This window comes from Staurois parvus, unplaced genomic scaffold (genome assembly GCF_062004578.1).
Source record: "Staurois parvus isolate SC_StPar_1 unplaced genomic scaffold, SC_StPar_1.0 ptg000082l, whole genome shotgun sequence".
Taxonomy (NCBI): domain Eukaryota; kingdom Metazoa; phylum Chordata; class Amphibia; order Anura; family Ranidae; genus Staurois; species Staurois parvus.
This window is the reverse complement of record NW_028317878.1, coordinates 3,198,007-3,225,239: the sequence shown is the minus strand read 5'-3', so window position 1 is coordinate 3,225,239 and position 27,233 is coordinate 3,198,007. Positions and strand designations below refer to the sequence as shown.

Sequence of the window (27,233 nt, the reverse complement as noted above, 5' to 3'; positions counted from 1 at the left end):
TCAGTCAGAGAACCACTTTCTTGCCATTGGGACACAGGCCAAGGTATTATAGCTGGGCATTGCACTCAAGAGTAGACGAGACTACCTTAGATGTCAAACTTCAACTACTTTATTGAACAGAAATCACAGGTATTTATACACTTCACAAATAGAGGCAGTCCCCACATGAACAATACCCACAAATATTATACATTAGGATAAATATCTCACACTGATTAGAGAACAATGTGAAGCTGACATCAGAGTAATCTCATCATGCAGGAGCTTCAAGAGGGCTTGCCAACAGAAACAATAGGTGACTCAATTAACAATGGTAAACACAATGTCAGGGAATGGGAAGATCGCTGCGGCGATCAAATCCGCACATGCGTAGAGTCCTGACAAAACGCACAGGCAGGTGGGCACTAGGATCCAGGCGCGCCAGTCACCAATGACGGCGCCGGGCAAGCATTAGGACCCAGGAGCGCCTGTCAGGAGTCGGGCGGGCTATTTAAACTCAGCTCTTGCAATGCTCAAGTGCCGTATGGTCTTTCCTGTGTTCCTGTGAGTTTACTTTGCTGCTGACCCTGCCTGATCCTGATCTGCTGACTTCTCCTGCTCTGACTCCTGGCTTGCCTGACCATTCTCCTGCCTGCTCCTGCACTTTTGATCTCCTGTTGCCAAACCCGGACTGTGACCCGTTTATTCTTCTGCCTGCTGTTTTGTACCGACCTGCTCCTCTGTTACCGACCTGGCCTGTCTGACCTCGCTTACTCTACCTCCTCACATCAGACTCTCACCTGCTGCGTACCACCGACAGGTGCCTCTACCACAGCTGGTTGCACCCAGGGGTCGCGACCTGGTCTCGGCTTGCTCCAAGTTCATCCCCACCATCAGGGGCTCTGGTGAACAAGCAGGTCGCAACTTAGATTCCGCACCCTGGGGAATTCTGGTCTGTGGGCCACTAGAGGCTACCACCGGCTGGTCCCTAACACACACTTAGGAGGCACACAATGGGAAAAAGACAGTAAATACATAACACCTTACTAAACAGATTACATAAAGAGTCCTCACAATCAGGTTTATATTGAGCTGAACATATTAACATCTTCTTAGAGTCTCTGAGACTGGGAAGGGGGGGGGGGGTAAAGCAGTCAATGCTGGTTTGGGCACAGAGACCCCAAATCTCAAATCTGTATCACGGTCCTCCAGTTCTCAGACTCTGTGTGTTTTGAGGAGACATGGACTTGAATACAAAGTAAACAACTCCAAAGGTCCCCGCAGGCACACACCAAAGAATAGAGCCATGGTCAATAGGCAAGAGGCTAGCCTGCAGTCCCCTCCAAAAGCCCCTGTCCCAGTTGGGTCTGTCAAATATAGTATATGCCTAGTTACACTGGTCCACTCTGGACCAATGTAGCTACGTATAAATGCCATACCTGGAATGTTTCTTTAACATGTAGGCCTATTTATTTTAAATTACAAACCATACATTAAGCCTTCCCCTGTGGTAAAAATTATGAAGTTAACTTTCCCTCACACAGAAGTTTCTGGTATCTGTACAAGAAAACTAAAATCAATCATAAAGACATGAATATTGAGGCAAGCAGAAGTCAATAAGTTTACTGCCTTTTACACCTCTTTATAGAACCACACAAAGTGTAGTGCTCACACAGGACAATGCTATGCTCTAAACTGGTCTGAAGAATAAAATGAAGGCCAGCCCAAAACTGATGTCATGCTTGCATTTTAGGTTGCTTCAGCTAAAATGTATTTGTCGTAGTGTTAAACAGAGTGTAAGGGTTAAACCGTTTTTTTATATATGTCCCAGCCAGGGGGTTTGCACTTCATCTACTCTTATTAATATAATAGAAAGCAAGGGTAAAGGGTAAGGGTAACAGACAGCAATAAAACAGCTTCATTATAAAGAATAAGAACCTCCACTATATGTACATTTTAACATAACCTAATTAAAAGGGTAATTTCACCAAAAAACTGTAATCTTAGTTCTTTGTGGAGTCTGGAAAGTTAAAGTATATGTAAACCCAATTCCTAAAACCTGGTAAAAGCTTTAAAGTGTAACTGCATCATTGTGCTGTCCCCTCACCAAGACTTAGGGAGCGGGGTCAGACAACAGTACCCTAACATGTTATTGAAATTCTAAGAGTTATTTTCAGTACTTTAAATCTTCAGCTGATCTGTCATCAAAGTTCTTGTTCAGATATTTCTTGTTGGATGACAATGCTCTATGTCTTCCAGTTGTGCTCTTGTGTTGACACTGCCATATGCTCTCCCAGTGAAAACTACAGGTAACCATGCTGACGTACTTAGCACAGGTCTAGAAAAATGTAATGCAACCATCATTGGGATACATGTAGACAAAGTGGCTGCAGGAGAACTGCAACATATAGCAAGATGTAACATAGGTGGACTACAACAGTTATCAACATTGAGGCACTATTGCTTCCACAGACTCCAATGATGGGGTACTATTTCTCCCACTGATAGCAACAATGTAGCACTATTCCTTCCACTGATACCAGCACAGGGAATTATTTCTTGCCTCACTAATTAAATTTTTTTATTCACTGCTCCCCAAACCTGCATTTATTTTACTCCAGAAATTTAAAATGAACCCTACACACACACTGATAAACATTTTTATATATTGCAAACAAAACAGGGATTCTTTGTTGCATATATTGCAATCCATGTTCAAACTGCCCAACTGCATCAAAGTGATCCCCCTCTAACCACTCCCCACTTTACTATGCAAAACACCAGATACTTAGTTGCTTATAGTATACTTTAACGGAAATTTTGTGGCAATAATGGCAGACAGACACAGTTGGTGGAAAGCTACAGACTCCAGTCTGGTCACTAAGCTCGTGCTCAAATCCAAAATTCTTACAAACTGTATATAACACATGAGATGTTACATGGGTTTGATAAGTTAAAATTAAAGCATCTGAAAAAATAATTCCTGTTTTATGCAAATGTTTGCTTGAAAAAAAATAAAAATACAATAAAATTATATTATCTATCTATATTACAAAATAACAAACACACACACGTAAGTATTTTGGATTTTAGAACAGGAATATCTCCATTTTTACTACTCCCACTGACCCCCAAGCTTGGGGCATGGTTTACTCTCAAAGATACTGAGGCATTTTCTCACTGGCTCGAAGTCCAGTCTCCCCAAGGTCTGAATGGCATTTAACTGGCCCTTTGTTTAGAAAGTTTGGGGGCTCTTAAAAAAAAAAAAAAAAAAAAAAAAAAAAAAAAAAAAAAGGAAGACGCACACACAAGCGAAAAAGGATTTGAAAACATCAAATTTATTTGAAATTGCAATTTATTTGCCCAAAACTCAGTGCCCTTGCATAGTTCTAAACATTACTGATTGTACCCAAAAAATTAAAAATTCATATATCACTTACCTTATTCCAAGATTCATGGTCTCTGCTGTGCCAATCATGCCAATAGCTAACAACATGTTATTACAAATTTTTGCTGCCTGCAAACAAGCAAATATTAATGAGATTGTGAAAACAAGTTATGAGGTTATTTATTTGCCCTTTGTAAAATATAAGCAAACCTTTGCTCAGTGGTAATTTGTGCACTCGCTTTCTCAACAATTAAAGTGCATTACCAAAGTAAGTTTTTCATTTCTCATTGATCAGCCAAAGTCACAGATGTCTAGTCTAAAAACAAGACAATGGTCTGGGCTGGATAATGTCAACATTTACATGCTGACAGCCTGAATACAAGTTGATTGACTACCAGTTAGAGCTGCTTTTGAGGTGTCCACAGGAGAATGGGGCATTGATTGAGACTGGAGGAGGGGATTTGTAGTTGACAGGCCAAAAAAAAAAAAAAAAAAAAAAGGTTACAAATAGTTTCATTTTAATAAATAGTAACTACAGAACAGGTATATAGTGTTGACATTAGACTCCATCAATTCATTATAAAATATTTTGGAAATTCTGGATAGAGTGCAATCAATGATCATCTTAAACTGGATTTCTCAATTCCCCCCCCATATAAAAGTGCCAGTATTACTGATAGCGGTTTCTATAGCAAAATAAACACCTAAGATGTCTTTCCTTCCTTGTTTCTACATTGCCACACACCAATACTCTTATTCTAAAATCCCATGCCACCATTTTGACTGGTAGGTGTCATTGGTGGGTGGATGTTTTTTCATGTTTTTACTGCTGGCCCAGCAATGACGTCAGAGCCAGATTTTGCACATGCACTGATCAGACACTGTTCATTATTGTGGCAGCTGTGAGGCCTTGGCACATTACCAGTGCCTCAATAAACCAGAAGTGGGATTAAAGTAAATGTAAGTAACAGAATAAATCTTTTATTTACCTAATGAACAAAAGATGTTTTGAGATTAGCATGCAGAGCTGTATGCACCAGGGATTTTTAGTGTGTGTGTACGTGTGGGGGGGGGGGGGGGTGAGGTTTGCTTTAATATGATTGGAGTATAATAGCCATTAACTCATGAGCAAGTCTGAACAAATCCTCCACAATTCTACGAACCAGCAATAATGCACCTTAGATCTGACATACATAGTTGCCACCTTCCCACAGCAGTCATATATACAGTTCTCTTCTCCACCCATCAGCTGTTACAGGTATCACTGAGGGGATGGTGTTTATTGGTTACCGATATGGTTTCCAGCATTCAAGCATACTTGTATTGTAGGGCTAGAAAAAAAAAAAAAAAAAAAAGACTCCATGGCCAACAGGATGTCAATCCTGGAAGTGTGCCTAAGCCTGGGCAACAGAATCCCAGGTTAGTGACACAAATGTTGTCAGTGGTATATAGTGTGAGAACTACTGTCTTATGCCTTACAACAATTGGGAACATCATTAATCATCTCAACCACCAAGTTCTTTCTCGCAGGCCTAGTGGTTTGCCTACACAGATTCATCTAATGAACGGTCATCCTGTCACCTGACAAAATGTAGGGGTAGCAAAAAGGAGGAGCTATGAGATTATTACACTTTTGCCTAGGTGCTGTAAAAGCACGGAGACAATCATTGACATATATACTACTATTGGCTGTGTTGCTGGCCTGGCACCCTAAAAGCCAGGCTTAGGGATCCCCAAGGGGAAAAGATAGCTTGCCTGGAGGCTTTTTCCATCCCTGCTTTCAGGCCTGGCAAAACAAGATTGATAAAGTGGTGCACCAGGTGTACATGCAATATGCTCAAGATCTTTTTTCAAGTTGAGTACAGGCTTAGGTTGCTTTCACACTGATCCGTTTTTTTTCCACGTTTGCATTAATAAAAAAGCAGAAGAAAAATGTGTGACCAAGTATATCGATAAAACTCTTCACGCTGATCTGTTGCAGGTCCGGTGCGTTTTTAAAATTCTGTTGCGGTAAAATAAATAAATGCACCTCCCCATTGAAATCAATTGAAAACTCAGCAAAAACAAATGAAAAACACACCTGCATTGCATTTTTGGTGTGGTTTATGAGTCCTGTGTTCTGTAAAAAATGCACTGCAAACACAGTAAAAACGCATATGCATTTTGGTCACATTTTAGAATTGGTGTGAAAGAAGCCTTAGACAGCAAAGCTGATAAGGACTAGAATGACAAAGCAACTTTGTCATTAATAGGCAGGGAGCATAAGAGCATATGAGAGAATTAAAGGGGTTAGCAGAAAATGAAAAACTAATACCATGTAGCAAATGGAACCATTTACAAAACATCATATTTTGTTCTTACGTTTTCCATGACAATTCTCATTAATTTAGGAAGTGTAAAGCATACCTGCCCTGTTCCAACTTCTCCACAGTAAACCACGTTGGCTCCCATACATGTCAAAAGTTCCTTGGCAGCATCAAATTCCTGCTCAACTCCACCAACCATAAATGTGAGGTTCCCAGATTTGGCAGCGCCAACACCTTTAAAAGAAAAGAAAGAAATGCATCCTTACTCCAGAACCATTATACTACAGTGGCAAAAGACAGCTCACTTTTACAGTATAGCTGAGGCATGGATGTGAACATTCGAAAATTTACATATACATAAACGAGCAGTAAATGAAGGTTAAAACAAACCCTTACTAACTTATGTAGCTGCAGGCACAGTGGAGCCATTGTTGTAATCCTCAAAACTTACAAACACAAGCACTAAACTTATTCTCTGTGTAGTTTTGCTTACCCTGTTCCCCCTTCCAATAGTGACTCAGCAGCCTTCCAACCTTCTAAATCGCTATAAAAAAAAACAAAAAAAAAAAAAAAACAGTGCAGCTGTTCTGAAAGAGGGATCAAGAGCCAAGTTGAATGATTTCAGTGATTCATCATTGCATTTGCTGTGAAGTTTGTGATACCCACTATGAATTCTCCTGTTAAGCCTACCTAAGCACTTCCTTTCCATTAGAATTAAAGTAAATATTTAAAAAAAAATACAGGGCCTACCATTACTAATCTCCTCCTGCCTGCTTATTATGCTAAACCAGCAGTTTCAATAATTTCTAAATACCAGACCTAGAACAATTATGCAAATCTGGAAAGTCAGTGTAGAGCTAGAAGTCCTTAAAAGCACACTTATTCAAAGAGTGTAATTCAAACTATTGCAGCTGTAGAAATCTGCCTAAAAGCCAGGCAACTAGCATTTGTAGAATAAGGAATTATTATATTATTATTATACAGTATTTATATAGCGCTAAAAGGTTTGCTCAGCGCTGTACATTATAGTGGGGGACAGAACATGAGACAATACAGTAACAAAACAAAACACGAGGGATTCAAGGGCCCTGCTCTTTCAAGCTTACAATCTAAGAGGAAGGGGATAGTGGTACAGGAGGAAGTGGCTGTGGGGGATGGAGTGGTAGGAGGAGTGGAGGAGATCGGCTGTTCGATGAGGGCGGGGTAGGCTTCCCTGAAGAGATGGGTTTTCAGGGTGCGCATAAAAGGTGAGGAGGGAAGGTGACAGTCTGATGGATTGGGGTAGTGAGTTCCAGAGGATGGGGGAAGTCCTGGAGAAGTCCTGCAGTCGAGCGTGTGAGGTGGAGACCAGGGAGCTAGAAAGTAGGAGGTCTTGTGAGGAGCGAAGATTACGGGTTGGGTGGTATTTGGGTATCAGGTCGGTGAGGTAGTTTGGGGCAGTGTTATGAATGGCTTTGTATGTCTGTGTTAGTAGTTTGAATTTAAAGCGTTGGGCAATCGGGAGCCAGTGGAGGGAATGACAGAGGGGGGTGGCAGAAGAGGAGCGGTTGGTAAGGTGGATGAGTCTGGCCGCTGAGTTCAGGATAGACTGAAGCGGGGATAGTCTGTGTTGGGGTAGGCTGGTGAGGAGGGAGTTGCAGTAGTCCAGACGTGAGATAATAAGGGAGTGAATGAGTTGTTTAGTAGTGTCTGGGGTTAGGAACGAACGTATTTTGGAGAGGTTGCGGAGGTGGAGCCTGCATGAGTTTGCCAACAATTGGACATGGGGTTGGAAGAACAGGTTTGAGTCTAGAGTGACACCTAGGACTTTGGCTTGTGGGTGGGACTGATGGTGGAGTTGTTGGTCGTGATGGAGAGGGGGGGCACGGGCTGGGGGGAAAATCAGGAGCTCAGTTTTGGAAAAGTTCAATTTGAGGAAATGGAGCGACAACCAATCTGATATGTCGTTCAGTAGGTGGGTGATACGTGCGGAGACTGAAGGGGTAAGGCGAGGGGTGGAGAGGTAAATTTGCGTGTCATCGGCGTAGAGGTGATAGTTGAAGCCGTGGGAGTGTATCAGTTTGCAGAGGGAGGAGGTGTAGATGGAGAAGAGAAGGGGCCCAAGGACCGAGCCTTGGGGGACCCCAACAGAGAGGGGGAGAGAGGAGGAGGTGATAGCGTTATAGGTAATGCTGAAGGAGCATTGGGATAGATAGGAGGAGAGCCAGGAGAGAGCGGAGTCTCTGATGCCAAGGGAGTGTAGTTTGTTAAGGAGGAGGGGGTGGTCGACTGTGTCAAAGGCCGAGGAAAGGTCAAGGAGTAAGAGGACTGAGTAGTGGCCATTAGCTTTGGAGGAATGTCAGCCTCCATGTTTCCCTGAAGAAAGGTTTCCTTTCAAAGTGGGGTACTTTTTCTATGGTCGCTAGAGTAAAATGAGGTATATATAAAAAGAAATGCATAAGCAGTGGTTACCTTCATTGAAAATCATGTCCACAAAATTAGTAAATGCACAACTATAGCTAGCTGAAGCTACATGCGAATCTCATCTTTTCCTTTCAAAGTTGAGCTTAGCCCTGCCTCATTCCGAGCTTCCTATTCGTCAGAGAGGCTCCCATAACTTATGGGTCAATAGGGAGGTATTGTATTGGAGCCAATGCTAACCAATGCAGAAAAGAATTGTATTTTATTAGATCTATTGACCTTTTTGATATGTGGTATTCACTGAAGGTTATATTTTTAATCATACGCTTTAGTATGAGTTGACCAGGTTTATGAATGGTTTACTCTAAAATGTGAGAAAAACCTACTAATTATTGCTGTATTTGCCAAATATCATCGTCCAGTTATATTGTGGTTTCTTTTAGTTCATAATGCTTGACTCGGAAAAACAGCCTATTAATTATTTGCAATGATACTTTACTAATCCTTGAGCTGTATTTATCCACGGTACAGAATAATGAAGTCAAGAAATCCTGTGATATGACCTGAAACAAATTAAGAGGACAATTCAAGCCAGAACTTACAAACAAAAGCCAGTATTATCCATCATAGGTCAACAGCTTTTTATCTAGATTACAGGCTGCTAAATATCTACAGAGAGCCATTTATTAAACCAGAATGAATGCTGACAACGGCTCTCAGCTGGTTAATTTTTTGACAGCTGCTCCCTCTCAGTAGTACAAACACTTAGGTTGCAAATGGATAAAAAAAATAAATTACTTAACCAAAAAGAGCAATTAATCATTTTACAGTGCAAACAACAAGAAAATTGATACTTTCATCTACAGAGAATTTCATTTAGGGATTGCTACCATTCCTTGCTTGAAAAAGATTTTTCTCCCCAAAGTATACAATTAAAGCAAGGAACACAATTTAGAACTTTAGTCAATTAGACCGTAAGTATTAATAGACCATAAAACATAAAACCAGCAAGGCTACACTTATTGATTATGCTTAAATCAATTCAGAAGTCATTGGGGTGGGATTATGATAAATAAAAATAAAGACAGTGGACAGGGGCAAGGACAGATTAAAGGGACTTTGGCAACAAATTTAGAATGATCTGCTGCTACATGCTTTTGAGTTCCACAACTGAAAATACAAGGGTGAGCCCACGTTTGTTGGTACCATTCTCCCCTAACCCTCCGCAAGCATTCATTTTTTACCTTTACAGTGTGCTACAAAAGTACACTCTGCATGTCTTACTACCCTCTAAGGCAGTCTTTCAAACTAGGGTTTCTCCAGAAGTTGCTAGTGGTTCCTTGAGAAATGAGCAACTTTTGCCTCTCAGATGTGTAACTACTGACAACAATAATCTTTGTAGCTGTATAGGAGGATCCTACCCAATGACCACAAATTCAAGAAGCATTCTTCCCAATGACCATCACACTAACGTACTGTGAACTGTAGATATTGTAAGTATAAGTGGGGGTTCTCTGAACCCAGAAAGCAATTTTAAGGGTTCCTTAATGTTAAAAAGTTTGAGAAAGGCTGCTTTAAGATCTGTGGGTGCAAAGTACTTTTGAGGGTGCAAGTACAACTGGTTTAAAAACGGAGTCTGCTAGTGATAGTACACAATGCCAATTTCGTAGCTGCTGTGGTGCCCATGTCGATCTCTTCTTACATAAGCCAATCAGGTTCTTCAGCTAATTTTGAAAAACAAACCATATATTGGAAGGACCACTGCAGTTTTGTACTTCCAGAATTAAGTGGGTTTGTCGGGATGCAAGTAACAGTACAATTGCCGACTTGTTTCAAAGGTACGTACTACAAAGCTGAACTGCTTCTTCTGTCATTATTTGAGAGAGTCATTGACTGAAATTTGCTTGTGCATATCAGGTGCCAGGCAATCTTCAGCAAGATTTTTACTTTTAAAACTCTGAAAATCTAGGCAGGTTTGTTGGTGCCAGCACATTGCTTTGTTATATGTATCACATATTCTGTATGGTATACTGTAAACCATCATGGGATATAAGCTCAATTTTATCTTCACTGCACAAAAAAGGTGGTCAGCTGGATAAAAAAAAGTTTAATTGATTCTCAACTAACCTCAAACCATGAATAACCATGAAATGACCTTCCATTGGCAGAATGTTTCATCTAAAAGTTGACCATAAACCAACAATAATGATCAATCATGTAGCCTAAAAAGCAAACTTCACTTCCTACATACCAAGTTTCACTGGTTGCCCTTTGCCCCAATCTCTGCATATATTGGTTGTTTTTTTTTTCTTCCTAGGAGAGGGTACCTAGTTTTGACAGGTACCCACTCCCACTCTGTCTAGTTTATCCAAGCGGAAGTTCTGGGCCCTCCACGCCCCCCCAGTCTCCTGAGAGACGTCCCAAGAGGCGGCAGGACCATTCACGGACAACTACCCCTTATACTGATTTTATCTGCACATGTATCAAAATATTTCATATTATCTAGAGGTGTAGCCTGTACTGTATCTGCCCACCTGCTTTAAATTGGTGCCAGCCGGGTCTTTGTATGTGCTGATTCTATAAATGAATGGTCCCAGGGTCCAAGTAATGTGTGAAGTCACATGCCAAATCTTTATGGAACGCTAAATATTGATAGAATATAGAGCTACTTAACATCTCTATTCATATTTGGGGAAATCCTTTGGTGGTTACTATACTCAACTGATATATTGGTGGATTAAAGTGATCGTAAACGCTCAACTTGTAAAGCAACCCATTCAGTTTAAAATAGAAATGAAAGGCAAAAACATGTATAGATAAAAAAAAAAAAACATTTTAAAATACCCTTTTCTCCCTGTTTTTATATCTGTTCTCAGCTGCATAAGAGCTGGAGAGGAGGTTGTACAGGAGGGGGGGGGGGGGGGGGGGTGTCTCGACAAGTCTGATCATTGGAGGAGAGCACACCGAATTTCCAGCATAACTAGAGGACTGACCACACTGTGCTGTCCTGCCTGGTGTGGTTAGTTTTTATTAGGAAAGCTGAGGGACCAGACAGGAACACCAGAGATTTCACATAAAGAAAGCAATACAAAGAGAGCAGGATATGTTTTTATGCAAGTACATCAATAAAGTTAAAGAAATATATCTATACAATATATCTATCTACACACCCCTGTTAAAATGTCAGGTTTCTGTGATGTAAAAAAAATAATACATAGAAATAATTTCAGAACTTTTTCCACCTTTAATGTAACCTATAAACTGTACAACTCTGTTGAACAACAAACTGAAATCTTTTTAGGTGGAGGGAAGTAAAAATAAACAAAAATAATATGGTTGAATAAGTGTGCACACCCTTAAACTAATAATTTGTTGAAGCACCTTTTGATTTTATTACAGCACTCAGTCTTTTTGGGTATGAGTCTATCAGCATGACACATCTTGACTTGGCAACATTTGCCCACTCTTCTTTGCAAAAACCCTTCAAATCTGTCAGATTGTGAGGGCATCTCCTGTGCACAGCCCTCTTCAGATCACCCCACAGATTTTCAATTGGATTCAGGTCTATGCCATTCCAAAACTTTAATCTTCTTCTGGTGAAACCATTCCTTTGTTGATTTGAATGTATGCTTTGTGTCATTATGCTGAAAGATGAAGTTCCTCTTCATTTCAGCTTTCTAGCAGAAAGCTGAAGGTTTTGTGCCAATATTGACTGGTATTTGGAACTGTTCATAATTCCCTCTACCTTGACTAAGGCCCCAGTTCCAGCTGAATAAAAACAGCCCCAAAGCATGATCCTGCCACCACCATGCTTCACTGTGGGTATGGTGTTCTTTTGGTGATGCACAGTGTTTTTGCGCCAAACAGATCTTTTGGAATTATGGCCAAAAAGTTCAACCTTTGTTTCATCAGACTAGAACACATTTTCCCACATGCTTGTGGGAGACTTCATATGCGTTATTGCAAAATTTAGCCAACGTTTACTGTAGGATGCGATAAGAAACAGCTGAACTTTATTTGGGGTTAATCAGAGGCACTTTAAAATGATGGCAGGTATGTAATGACTCCTATTTAACCTGATTTTGAATGTGATTGCTTAATTCTGAACACAGCTACATCCCCAGTTACAAGAGGGTGTGTACACTTATGCAACCCCATTATATTAGTTTTTTCTATTTACTTCTCCCCCTATAAGATTTCTCTTTGTTTTACAATTGAGTTGTACAGTTTATAGGTCACATTAAAAAGGTGGAAAAGGTTCTGAAATAATTTGTCTAATTTTTTTCCATCACAGAAACCTGACATTTTAATAGGGGTGTGTAGACTTTATATATCCAATATAAAATTAGATCTCTCTATCTATCTATCTATCTATATATATATATATATATATATATATATATATAAATCTATCTATCCTGCAGCAATACTGGCAGATCTGCCATCCCATCTAGTGCAAGTGAACTTGCCCATGTAAGGTTACTAATGGTATCGCCTGTGGTGACGCTAGAGAGCAATTGACTATCATATGTACACATTTTGTAACTTGATTATACATATGAAGCAGTATGTTATGGATATTGCTTATAAATGTAAGTTTGATTATATATAGACATATCTGATGCATTTCTGATGAAGAGGGTTGTGGTCAGTGGAAGTAGGGGTGAAGCATATGGAACTTTAAATGATGTACAGTGCACAGCATAAATGAGTCCACCCCAACAGAAAACCTGTCAGAAAACCTCTTTTCAGAATCAACATTTTCTATGGGGCACAATACTAAAAAATACTCCCACAAAGGTAGGCCCATTGATTGTAAACAAGATTTGTTAATTTGCACACAGAAAAAGGAATTTTCCCTAACAAATTCATTCAAAACCATATTGCAAAAATGAACACATCCCAATTATAGTCTTAGGAGCAAAGCTAAATTTTAGACAACAAAATCCTAATCAATAAGAATTCAACTACAGGTGAGTCTAACTATTCATTAAACAGGTGTCCAGCAGACAGTTGATTATAAAAACGGCCTTACTTAAAGAAAACCCCTTCCCATTTCATGCTGTCAGCAATGGAACCAAATGGAAAAGAACTGTCACAAGGCCTGAAAAAGAAAATAAATTTCTTTACACAAGGCTACAAGATCAGCAAAGCTTTACATATCAGTCAGAATACTGTAGCAAAAGTGATACAAACATTAACAAAGATGGAACTGCAACCATCTCACAGAGACGTCCAGGCCATCCACAGAAGTTAACACCTCAACAGAAGCGTCTTGAGAAGGGTTGAAGAAAATCACCATGCAAGTTCATTGCAGTTAGCTAAAGAAGCAGAAAACCAAACTGGGGTGATTGTTTCCCATGACACAATATGGCGTACACTGCAGAGGAAATGCATGCATGGGTGTCATCCATGAAGGAAGCCTCTCCTAAAGCCTATGCACAAAAAAGACCACCTTGAATTTGCCAGGGCCCATGCTGAAAATGAAGAAGACTACTGGGACTCTGTAGTCTGCAAAGCCAACAGTTTTGAAGCCATCGGTTCCAAAAACATTTATCTTGGTCTCATCACTCCAAAGGGGAGGAGTACAAAACAAAATGCATTGTCTTTCCGCGAGGCTGCATGAGTGCTGCTGGTGTTGGGGAGCTGCATTTCATAGATGGTATCATGAATTCACAGATGTACTGCTTATATTGAAAGAGAAGATGCTGCCATCAGTCTGTGCCCTGGGTCGCTGTGCACTTTTACAACATAATCCAAAACACACATCTAAGGCCACTGTTGTATTTCTGAAAGTGATCCAGTGGACAAGTATGTCTCCTGATCTGAACCCAGTCGAACACCTATGGAGAATTCTGAAGAGAATTTGAGCATCACTCTCCATCCAGTCTCTAAAAGAGATTGTTCTGGAAGAAAAAAATAGATGTTGCAATATTTCGCCAACTTGTTCATTCCATGCCTAGAAGACTTGGAGCTGTCCTTACAAATCATGGAGGTCATACAAAATACTTGATGTATTGGTTTTTGTTGTGGGGTGTATTCATTTTTGCATTAACTAATTTAAGAAAAACTGAAGATTTTGTAATTAAGTTATATTAACCTTACTTTCATACAATGAGCTAAACAAACGTTCTCAGTTTTGTAAAAATGTTGGAAATAGTTCTTGTGTTCATTGACATATTGATTAAAATCTTACTTTTCTAAAGGGGTGCACTCATTTATGCTGAGCACTGTACATCTTCATAGAATAGGTCATTTTTTCTATTTAGAGCTCATGTACACTGCAGCTGATAAACTCACGTTCAGGAGCTTTTCTGAGTTTTTTCTGCAGCCCCTGAACTCTCCCTAATGTTTACAGGCAGTTGAGTTTAGACATTTTTTTTTTTAATTCATCAAACTTGCATTCAGGAATATCAGCCTTTCAAATGCCAAACGCTTGTGAATGTGTGTAAACGTGGCTAACCGTGTTTATAAGCGGTTGTATTTAGAAGGATTTTTTGACTGGTCCATATACAGGGCACAATTCACTAAGCGGTATCCTTCCGCATCCGAGTAGGCGGTAGTATACTGCATAGCATTTGTTTTTAAAATCCCATTTGAATCCACTAAAAAAGGGTACTAAAACATAGCATGATATTATCAAGTCATGCAGAATTTTAGTAGTGAAAAGCATGCCTCATGTTTCAGCTGTCAGTGGGGTTCCCACTGACAGCTGAATGTAAAAGAAAGAATTGCCGGCAATTAAGAAATAATTTTAAAAAAACAGCATGGGGTCTCCCCTCCCATCCATACCAAGCCCTTCGCATCTGTATGGATTTTTAGGGGAAGCCCCACGCAAAAAAAAAAAAAAAATTATATGGCGTGGGGTTTCCCCCAAAATCCATACCAGACCCTTATCTGAGCATGCAGCCCAGCAGGTAAGGAAAGGGGGGGGGGGGGAGCAAGTGCCCCCCCGAACCATACCAAGCCACATGCCCTCAACATGGGGGGGTGCTTTGGGGTAGGGGGAGCTCGCTCCCCTCCCCCCAAAGCACCTTGTCCCCATGTTGATGGGGACAAGGGCCTCTTCCCCACAACACTGGCCGGTGGTTGTGGGGTCTGCAGGCAGGGGGCTTATTGGAATTTGGAAGCCCCCTTTAGCAAGGGGGCCCCTAGATCCCAGCCCCCCCACGTGAATGAGTATGGGGTACATGGTACCGCTACCCATTCACTAAAAAAAGCTGTAGTGTTTAAAAAAAAAAAAAAAAAAAAAAAAAAAGACAGGAGTAACTCTTTGACAAGTCCTTTAATAAAAGAATATTCCATGAAGTAGATCCAACGTCAATCACAATGTCCACTGCCACCACCACCGCTCTGAAGGATAAAAAAAAAAAAAAAAGTTCCACCACTGTCGCTGGCCCCTGGCCATCTGCTCAGAAGCTGGTTTGACAGTGCTTAAATATGTAAGGGGCAGGGCCATCATGTATGTGACCCCACCCCTGTGTGACGTCAGTGACCAGCATACACCGGTGGCGGAGCCTTTTTTTTTTTTCTCTAGACCAGCGGCGGCGGACATCGTGATTGACGATGGATCTACTTCGGGGGACATTCTTTTATTAAAGGACTTGTCAAAGAATTAATCCTGTCTTTTTCACACTACAGCTTTTTTTTTGTGAATGGGTAGCAGTACCATTTACCCCATACTGCTTCACATGGGGGGGCCCGGGATCTGGGGACGCCCTTGCTAAAGGGGGCTTCCAGATTCCGATAAGCCCCCCCGTCCGCAGACTCCCACCAACCAGGGTAGTGGGGAAGAGGCCCTTGTCCCCATCAACATGGGGACAAGATGCTTTTAGGGTGGGAGCTCCTCCTACCCCAAAGAACCCCCCCCCATGTTGAGGGCATGTGGCCTGGTATGGATCAGGAGGGGGGGGGGGCGCTCGCTCGCCCCACCCCTATCCTGACCTGCCGGGGCTGCATGCTCGGATAAGGGTCTGGTATGGATTTTGGGGGTAACTCCACGCCATTTTTAAACTTTTTTTTATTTTGGCTTCCCCTCAAGATCCATACCAGACCCGAAGGGCTTGATATGGATGGGAGGGGGGAACCCCACGCCGTTTTTTTATTAATTTTGTAATTGCCAGCAATTCTTTTACATTCAGCTGTCAGTGGGAATCCTGCTGACAGGTGAAACATTAATGCATGCTTTTCACTGCTAAAATACCGCTTGGCTTGATAACATAACTCCTGTGGTATTTTAGTAGCCTTTTTTAGTGAATTTACTATTTTTCAGTGCATTCTGGGCATTTGGGAAGGTTTCCTGAGATTATTTTTTTAAAAAGCTTCTAAATGCAAATGGGCATAAATGCAGCTAAACGCGTTATGCAAACGCAGCAAAACTGACTTTTTTTAACCTATGTTTTCCTGCAGTCAGTTTCCATCATTCAGAAGAGTTTTCCAAACGCCCCATGTACATGAGCCCTAAAAACAAATATTCTACATGTTTTTCATTGGATTCAATGAAAATTACTTTTTTTTTTTTAAATTACAGGTACTTATATAGTGCCATCAATTTACTCAGAGCTTTACATGTATATTGTACATTCACATCAGTCCCTGCCCTCAAGGAGCTTTCAATACCATTAAAGTCTGACTGACTTTTTCTTGTAGACAAAAGCAAACAAGGGTGCACTCTCATCATGCATTACTGTGGTACACCACGTATTTATTGTGTAAACAAATAGATGTATACTCACAAACCAAAGGAAAATATATAGCAGAATATGTAGTCCGCAATGGTAGTCAATACAATGCTGAGCCCTTATTAGGGATAAGCTGACGCATTTCGGGAGACGAACCCCCTTCCTCAGAGCTAAACATTTTAGCTCTGAGGAAGGGGGTTTGTCTCCCGAAACGCATCAGTTTACATTTTCCTTTGGTTTGTGAGTACACATCTATTTGTTTACACAATAAATACGTGGTGTACCATGGTAATGCACAATGAGAGTGCGCCTTTGTTTGCTTTTGTCTATTAGTATCCAGATTTCCAGATCTTTGAAGGGCAGCACCTTCTCGTTCGGCATACTGAATTCCTTTTAGTCTGCATGAAGATTTGAGCGCTGGTTTTGTTTGTTTGTCTTTTGACTCTCTTGTGTTAGGAATTGTATATTCACAAATGTGGCACCCTGGCTTACCATGAAGTCATTACAACTTACCGTATATACTCTAGTATAAGCCGAGTTTTTCAGCACATTTTTTGTGCTGAAAAACGGCCCCCTCGGCTTATACTCGAGTCAACGTCTGCAGATGTCTAGCAGGGGGGGCGCGTACAGGGGTGGGCAGAGGGCTGCTGTCTCTTACCTGGCTCCCACGATGATCCATCCAGGAAGCGCTGCTCCTTCCGTCACTCCGGCCACTCCCTCACTCCTGCCTCTCGGCTCCGCCTCCTCACCGGTGATTGGCCGCCAGAACTGTAGCTCAGGAAAGGTGCACAGGCGGCCAATCACGAGCGAGGAGGCGGAGCCAAGCGGACCCACGAAAATCGAGTGAGGGAAAAGCCGGTAAGTGCAGAGGTGCTGCTGCAACCACATATGCTGGCTGCAGCAGCACCATACTGCAACAGGGGTCAGCAAGTGTCATTGGTGTCAGTGGGAGGAATAGTGCCGCATCATTGGTGTCACTGATACTAATGATGGGGCATTATTCCTCCCACTGACACCAACGATGGGGCACTATTCCTCCCACTGACACCAATGATGGGGCACTATTCCTCCCACTGATACGAATGATGGGGCATTATTCCTCCCACTGACACCAATGATGGGGCACTATTCCTCCCACTGACACCAATGATGGGGCACTATTCCTCCCACTGACACCAATGATGGGGCACTATTCCTCCCACTGACACCAATGATGGGGCACTATTCCTCCCACTGACACCAATGATGGGGCACTATTCCTCCCACTGATACCCTCGGCTTATACTCGAGTCAATAGTTTTTCCCAGTTTTTTGTGGTAAAATTAGGTACCTCGGCTTATATTCGGGTCGGCTTATACTCGAGTATATACGGTATCTTAATAGCAACCACTTCTGGACCAACGATGTACCTGTACACGCTGGACTTTCGTGGCTGCAGCTGCAGGCATCACCCTAGTACCGTTTTTATAGAGCAGGTGGTTGGCTCTCTTGTACAAGCAATCAGAGCAGCTAACTAGCCGCTCGACTGCTTGTACAAGCAGCGGGAGGGGATATCCCCCCCCCCCCCTGCTGCCTTCCCCAACTCTCTCAGGATCTCCTGTCACACCAGGATTCCAGCTGTGTCCGGACAGCCAAACCAAGGTGGAATCAGCTTTGATCGACACTCCTATATTGTAAATCAGAAGCAATGCCCTGGCAACACTCCCGGTTTACTCAAAAACTTTCAGGGCCATTTTTAAAAATTTGAAAGCATTAAAAAAAAAAAAAAAACACAGATCTTGCTGTTTTGAATGCTCTGAAGTCCAGAGGAGGGATTTGGCGTCTTATACACCCCAGATCCCTCCATAAAAAATACTTGTCACATGTCTATTGCTGTCACAGGAAATATTTACATTCCTTGTGACAGCAATAAAAGTGTAAAAATTAAAAAAAAATGAATAAAAAAAACGTAAAGTACCGCCAACCCCTTGTGGTTGGGTGCAAAGATGGACGAATGCGTTGGTTCTGCACGTGTGCAAACAGCAATCGTCCCACACATGAGGTATCGTCACAATTGTCAGATCATGGGCAGCAATTCTAGCACAAGACCTCCTCGGTAAATCTAAAGTGGTAACCTGTAAAGACTTTTAAAGTGTTGCCTATGACTAGTATAATTTACTTAGTTTGTTGCTGCTGCATGGGGGTGCACAATTTTGAAGCGTGACATCTTTTATATTTTACAAATTAATTGGGTTATGTATTGCGCTTTTTTGCAATAAAATTCGAAAAAGTGTTTTGTTCCACCCCAAAAAAAAAAAAAAAAAAAAGAAAATTGCGTTTGAAAAACCGTTGTGCAAATGGGGAACTTTCCCCTTTTTGGCAGACCTCGATAACACCTGGTCCAGCCCTGAGCCAAACAGTAAGGAACCCTGAAAGGGCAGACCGCAAAGTCGGGCTCTTGACATCTGATCGCCCTCCCAGATCTTTACCCACACTTCCCTCCTGGCTGAGTTGAGAAGCACTGCAGTCTTAGCCGATGTCCTGACCATCTCCACTGCAGTGTCTGCTAAGAAGGAGACTGCCTTACTGACCACTTCCAGGGATTCTAACCATTCTTCTGTCTAGACCTCCCCCTTTTTCTTGGTACCCCGAGAGATGTGATCAATTACTCTATGCATCCAAGCATCAATATTCCTAGCGATGCAAACGGATGCATCCCAGGATCTAAGAAACAGCGCCTCAGACCTTCGGTCCATCTGATCCCTGATGTTACATGAATCTTCAAAGGACAGGTCAGATTTTTTTAGACACTTGTGATAACGCAGCGTCTAGCTTGTGAGTCTTGAATAATTTCTCTTCCTCCTCTTCCCCAAAGGGGTATCGCCTTTCCAGGTCTTTAAATTTAAAACCTCTCATGATCCGTCCACTCTTAAGACAATATCTTTGAGAGTTGGGTGCACGGCTAACACCCTAGCCTGCAGCCTCACCAACCCCATATACATCTTATCTTGGGTTGAGACCTGCTTTGGTGTTTCTGGGATGTCCTCTGAGGCATAAATAGCCCTTAGGAGCCCCTCCATATCTTCCACCACAAAAAGGAGTCTACCCAGTCTAGATTCCTTGCTAGCCTGGCTTTCATCTTCCAAATCTTCCCCCTCTTCCAGATAGCTTTGGTTAGAGACCAGAGCCTCCTTTAGGTCTTCCTCCTCTGTGACCTGAGAGGATGAGGGACCAAAACCCCCCCACTGCTTCCCCGTTCAAGTCCCCTTCTGGGAAGATGACCCTTCCCTAGAGGACAGAGTATCCACCTCCCTGAATGTCAGAGCTGTCTTAAAGGATTGTAAGGTGGCTAACATCTCAGTTTACGCTGAAACAAATCCTTCGTAACCACAAAGGTTTCTTTCCCTGACAACTTGTGGATACGTTTGTAACAAAAAGGGTCTGGCATGGTCTTGCAGGACTTAATCATTGCAATAACCACACCGTTTGGGGCAGGGAGGGGGGGCCTTTAGCCTTAGGCGTCTTGTGGGTGCTCTCTTGGGTGGTTCCACACGGCTCTAAGGAGAGACAGAATGATGTCCCTTTCCCCTAGGTACACCTGTAGGAGAGTGGGTAAGGACTCTACCCCCCTCCTCTCCCCGACCTGCCGTGTCAGACTCACTGCCCATGGTCTTCTCACTGGCTGCAGCCACTGCCTCAACTTCCATCTTTAGCAGGGCCCCTCGGGACTACAACACCTTTGCCCGCCCTAACTGCAAATCCAACCAAGAATGAAGATTGGTCTGCAGCTTCGCTCCTGCTTCCAGTCCTGCGCCAATGGACCCTGGGCACTCTGCCTACTGCTATCCAGGCTTAGCAGAGCTTAATGGCGGATTCCACCAAGGTTGCCCTGCCCGCCCTATGGGCACGTGCTGCGCAATTCTCAGCCAGCAGTCCCCCAACCTCACAGATAGCAACCTTGCTGCCTGGTCCTCTTCTGATCACGCCTCCCCTGCTGCCATGAATAAGGGAAGAAGGGCGTCCATTCCCGGAACACCAAGCACATCTTCCCTGTGCCCAGAAGGCTCCTCCATACTGGGAACCCTGGAGTGGGTGAGTGACCCCAGTCTAAAGCCTGCCCTTCCCGGCTCATCTGCTTAATTCTACAGGGGGGACCTTCCAGCCCCAGGCCTTAGGTCTCCAAAAAGAAACCGGTTTTGCTGCCAGGGAAACACAATCAACAACTGAGGAATGGAGGGAAGGGCGGGGAATTTAAACTCTGTCTTTTTTTGATGTTTTGCTATTCCTGTCAGGTGGAGCTAGTCATCTTTCAGGTGTGCTGTCCTGGAAGATGACTAGAGAAATACGGATTTTAAAATGTAAATAAAAAGTGCCAGAAACGGCTTGGGGCTGAAGTAGGTAATATAACATTAAATTCTCAAAACAGCTTCAATTCTTTGCATTCTGAGATACCATTCAGCTCATGCCACTGTCAAAATCACAAAGATCAATCTTTCTCCATTTTGGTATTTGATGTGAGCATCAACTGAAGCTCTTGACCTGTATTTGCATACTTTTATGCATTGCACTGCTGTCACTGGCTGACTAGATAATTGCATGAATAAGCAGGTGTACAAGTGCTCCTAATAAAGTGAGCATATATATCTCTAAAGCAGTGGTGGCTTCACCACTGTCATCAAAATTCTTTCCAAAATTAATGGAGTTTTAATATTCTTTCTGAATGACAACTTCAATCTCCAAGACTGTTTTCAACCTGAATAGACAGCTGCTGAAGAGGTAAACCACAGAGCTCTACCCTCCAGTAGCTGTCCGTTCCAACTACTAGGAGGATGTAGTGTGGTGTGCGATTTAGTGCGTCACACCACTTCCTATTTTTGTTGAAGCGTTATATAAAGTGCACAAAATTGACACTTCATGCATTTGACAGTGCAGTAAACTGCCGATCACCGTACATAGTATGAATTAGACCTAAAAGTGGACTGAAGGCAAAACCTTTTTCCCCATGTTGGATAGAGTACAGAAGGGTAAGAACTTTGACACCTGTGTTCCATTGGGGAGATTTCCCTTTTCATGTTCCATAGCCACAAATGGAAGTGTCACCAGAACTAAGGTCCTCATTGCAATATTTCCCCCCATTCCTTTTCTGGTGACCACTCAAAATTTGGGAGTTTTTCACTTTCAATTTCAGTGATAATGGTCACCGGGAAAAATAGAGAGGGTGAATCTCTCTAAACAGGGACACAGACAGCAATAAAAACCCAATGGATTAAAAAACTTTTGTCCATTATAAACCTATATATAAAAATAAAGTGGTCTCCAGTTATCCTGTAAGGTAGGTGTTCTTCCTTTAAATGCTATATGTGTCTAGGTAGCAAATGCTATGTGTTAAACCAGCCTTTGAGCTGAAAACCTTATTCCTAGGATTGTCATCAAACAGTAGGACAGCGGGTTCTCTTTGGAGGATTTTAGATTAAATTGTACATATTTAGCTCTTAGAGCTAATAGACACAAGGTCAAAATGGCACTTTGGTGTGCACTACTAGTCATTTAAGTAATTCTCTGTCATCATTGGCCCAAAAAGTGACAATGAATTGACTACACCAGACTTGTGTCATCTGGTTATGGGACTGTCTTTGCCATTATGCAAATAAAATAGACTTATAGTTCAATATACAGTACTTTACATCTGCCCATAAAATTCAAGGAAGGAAGCAATGTGCTTTTAAAAGGAATTATTCCTGTGTATACAATGTTGCCAGCTGTCATTATTGTATTTTCTGTTTACTTAAAAAAAGAAAAAAAAAATGGTCAGAAACGCAAGACTTTTAAAATATCTAAAAAAAAATTAAGAAATTAAGGAGCAAGCAGTTTAGAGAACAGTCAAATTCAGAATAGCCTTACAGGGCACAAGGGAACTACTTGTGTTTATATTGCTGAAAACATCACAGAAAGCACCCTAAAAAGACACTTTTAACCCTATGCCACCAGAAACATTAAATCACAATGTCTCCTGAAAAGACCAAATATGCATTTAGCAGACTTCCACAAAGAGGGGGCCAATGGGACCTGGAAAGCCATCTAAACTGTCTTTAAAATGCAATTGTTCTAATCATTTTCTACAGATGCAACCTCACAAGGGGCCACTGTCACAGGGACCATTTACAACGTATTATGGTGTCTCTATTGTTTACCAGCGACACTTGCTAACCAGGCGACAGCTGGGACAGAAAGCTGCTGCTCAAGGAACAATATAATCCCGTGAAAGCAATCAACAAATTTAAGGGTGTTAATTAACTTTACACTTTATCATGTTCAATTAGTTGTCTTTTTTAGGCAGGGATTGCCGTGCACAATCGGTTTAGAGCGTGCCATGTTTGATTTGTAAGTGATCACAGTTTTTGCTACTCACTCCATGTCAGATGTTCCTTTGGGTTTTGGTGACACAGACGAACGAGTTGCACACATGCCTGGCAATGGGATAATCTGGTTTAATATAAACCACCATAACATAACCCCGCTTGTTAACACTGCATGGTCAGTCTCCAATATAGGAAATCAATGACAACACCAGTAATTAGGTTTTTAATTCTCTGTATTTCTACAAAAGATCTATAAAACACACATTCACAAAATCTCCTATAAAAGGAGTATAAATATATAAATAAAATGGTTTTATAAAAGCTTTTCTTTTTTTTACCAATTTTAACTAATGTAGATAGTTGGATTGGAAAACCATCTCTGGATTTTTTCTTTAAAGTGTTGCTGTTTTCTCCAATATGAGGTAACATTCGCATGGGCATTTACACTGTGAATCCCAGTGGCAATAATCTACCAATTCCTACAGCTAGGATTGACAGTTGTGTGGAGATAGCTGCACCCACTGACAGCCTGTCATTGCATACGGAATCAGTGGCTGCAGCTATCCCCAACATAGCTGTCAATCCCAGCTCCAGGATTCGGTAGTTTCAGGTCACTGAGATTTGCAGCATGGCTAAATGCACATGTGAATGAATAGCAGCTTCTGTTATGCCAGATACTGTGCATGTAGTGTACTTATGATGTAATTTATGTACAGTCAGGTCCATAAATATTGGGACATCGACACACATTTTTGGCTCTATACACCACCACAATGGATTTGAAATGAGACGAACAAGACGTGCTTTAACTGCAGACTGTCAGCTTTAATTTGAGGGTATTTACATCCAAATCAGGTGAACGGTGTAGGAATTACAACTGTTTGCATATGTGCCTCCCACTTGTTAAGGGACCAAAAGTAATAGGACAGAATAATAATCATAAATCAAACTTTCACTTTAATACTTGGTTACAAATCCTTTGCAGTCAATTACAGCCTGAAGTCTGGAACGCATAGACATCACCAGACGCTGGGTTTCATCCCTGGTGATGCCCTGCCAGGCCTCTACTGCAACTGTCTTCAGTTCCTACTTGTTCTTGGGGCATTTTCCCTTCAGTTTTGTCTTCAGCAAGTGAAATGCATGCTCAATCGGATTCAGGTCAGGTGATTGACTTGGCCATTGCATAACATTCCACTTCTTTCCCTTAAAAAACTCTTTGGTTGCTTTTGCAGTATGCTTTGGGTCATTGTCCATCTGCACTGTGAAGCGGCGTCCAATGAGTTCTGAAGCATTTGGCTGAATATGAGCAGATAATATTGCCTGAAACACATCAGAATTCATCCTGCTGCTTTTGTCAGCAGTCACATCATCAATAAATACAAGAGAACCAGTTCCATTGGCAGCCATACATGTCCACGCCATGACACTACCACCACCATGCTTCACTGATGAGGTGGTATGTTTAGGATCATGAGCAGTTCCTTTACTTCTCCATACTCTTCTCTTCCCATCACTCTGGTACAAGTTGATCTTGGTCTCATCTGTCCATAGAATATTGTTCCAGAACTGTGAAGGCTTTTTTAGATGTTGTTTGGCAAACTCTAATCTGGCCTTCCTGTTTTTGAGGCTCACCAATGGTTTACATCTTGTGGTGAACCCTCTGTATTCACTCTGGTGAAGTCTTCTCTTGATTATGGACTTTGACACACATACACCTACCTCCTGGAGAGTGTTCTTGATCTGGCCAACTGTTGTGAAGGGTGTTTTCTTCACCAGGGAAAGAATTCTCCGGTCATCCACCACAGTTGTTTTCCGTGGTCTTCCGGGTCACCGGTGCGTTCCTTCTTTTTAAGAATGTTCCAAACAGTTGTTTTGGCCACGCCTAATGTTTTTGCTATCTCTCTGATGGGTTTGTTTTGTTTTTTCAGCCTAATGATGGCTTGCTTCACTGATAGTGACAGCTCTTTGGCTCTCATCTTGAGAGTTGACAGCAACAGATTCCAAATGCAAATAGCACACTTTGGACCTTTTATCTGCTCATTGTATTTGGGATAATGAGGGAATAACACACACCTGGCCATGGATCAGCTGAGAAGCCAATTGTCCCATTACTTTTGGTCCCTTAACAAGTGGGAGGCACATATGCAAACTGTTGTAATTCTTACGCCGTTCACCTGATTTGGATGTATATACCCTCAAATTAAATCTGACAGTCTGCAGTTAAAGCACATCTTGTTCGTTTCATTTCAAATCCATTGTGGTGGTGTATAGAGCCAAAAATGTTAGAATTGCGTCGATGTCCCAATATTTATGGACCTGACTGTAGGTTTAAATATTGTCTTGATAGCATTTGGTTTGGTAAAACTATGTATCATAACCAATTGCCATGATTTTTATAATAACATACTGTTTTCACCTTTTATTGCATCAGTGCTGCTCATCTCCTTTAGACTCTTTCAGCCCCTTCCTGTACATATTCACTTGCCCCAGTGTCAGCTGCACATTATTGCTCTGCATTTGTGTTCCAATAGTGACAACAATGGATCACGTTTGAGCAATGTGTGTCAGCATGGCCACTTCTAGTCTCCACCAAGGAACCATGTGACATGGTGACTATGCAAGAGCACAACTGGAAGACAGTTGTCATCCGCACGACAGGAAGAGCCTGAACAAGTGCCATCAATGCAGGGTATAGAAGCATTTTAATGAAAGACTGCCAATCACAACTCAAATATTTAGTTTTTGATGTCCCTGTCAGCACCATCCCGCTCAACATGTAACCAACCAACATTTGTCAAAAGAGCCGGGTGTAAAGTTGTCTACCAAACAGTGACTGCATCCAATCAGGTGCAACCACTGTTTGGGTATTCTGACAGCCGAAAAAAAAAAAAAAAATGTTATACTTACCTGCTCTGTGCAATGGTTTTGCCCCGATTCCTCCTCATCTCGGGTCCCCCCCCTTCGAGTACCCCTTCAACAAGCCACTTGCTAGGGTGGGTACTCATGGAGGCTCATTCCCTGACCCTGTTGGCTGCATCCATAGACTGACAGCAGGGCTTTGCCCCGCTCCCCACTTCCTCCCCTCTGGCTGTGATTGACAGCAGTGGGAGCCAGTGGCTCCCGCTACTGTTTCTGAGCTAATGATGTGGCAGAGAGCTGGGACAGCAGCTGCTCTCACGCACATCGCTGGATTGAGATCAGGTATCAGGTAAGGGGGGCTGGGGGGGGGGGGGGGGGGGGGAGACCTGCATAGTAAAGGTTTTTTACCTTCATGCTTGGGGAAAAAAAAAAACTTTCATGCCTTTACAACCACTTTAAGTTTCACATTGTATTTCAATTACTTCTAGCCTACTCCTATTAATCTGACCGATCTTGAAATTTTCAAACATACTTTTATGTAGCCATTGGCTACTGCTGCTGTAAATCAGAGCTAGTGACTAGGAGAAATGAGCAGGGCCGACATTCTCCTATATAACCGTCCAATTCCCCGCTAGCCTTGGCATGTACTCCAAGAATGAATTTTATTGGCATATTGGTGCCCCATACTGTACAACCCTGTTTTCCTGGTTACACAGTATGGGACACAGAATCTTCCAGCCATCACAACCACTTCAGGTTTCACAAGGCAGGAGTGTTTTTTTTCCGAGAAGTGTAGAATCGGGGATGCTCTGTGCAATACCACTGCACAGAGTAGGTAAGTATAACATGTTTGTTTTTGATATTTATATTTAATATATATATATATATATATATATATATAAATATATAAAGCAACCTTTACGATTACTAGCAAGTGAAAAGCCAATATTTTGATGTTGATCCATAGTAAGCTGGAGAAAGGATCAGAGTTCCACATAGTATTTTCTAGGGTGAAATTTACTGGATTCACATGATGCAGAATAGGCCTTCCAAGTGTAAGGATTTACTTTGCATGACATCAATTTCCTAGCCTTCAGGATGATAGGGATGACAGAGTCTAATGGGCCACATCTCTTAGGACTGTAGCATCAACAACTAAACTGTTAAAGAAAGGGACCTAGAAACAGGATGAAACACTAGCCCTCGGGACAATAGATCTGGACAATCCAGGAGAGCCCAACGAGTGTCTGCCAGAAGTCAAAGTATCATGTTCTCCTAAACC

General features: G+C 42.0%; 1 protein-coding gene and 1 pseudogene across 1 annotated transcript in view; both read right to left on the bottom strand.

The window, feature by feature from the left end:
• Nucleotides 1–27,233, bottom strand: part of HIBADH (3-hydroxyisobutyrate dehydrogenase) — a 164,916-nt gene that overhangs the window by 30,866 nt on the left and 106,817 nt on the right. The window contains exons 5-6 of the mRNA XM_089669890.1: nucleotides 5,774–5,907; nucleotides 3,420–3,496 (exon numbers count right to left, since the gene is read on the bottom strand). Of these exons, the coding sequence (XP_089526016.1) occupies nucleotides 3,420–3,496; nucleotides 5,774–5,907 (211 nt within the window). The remainder of the gene's footprint in view (nucleotides 1–3,419; nucleotides 3,497–5,773; nucleotides 5,908–27,233) is intronic.
• LOC149468603 (uncharacterized) lies at nucleotides 14,542–20,440 on the bottom strand (annotated as a pseudogene).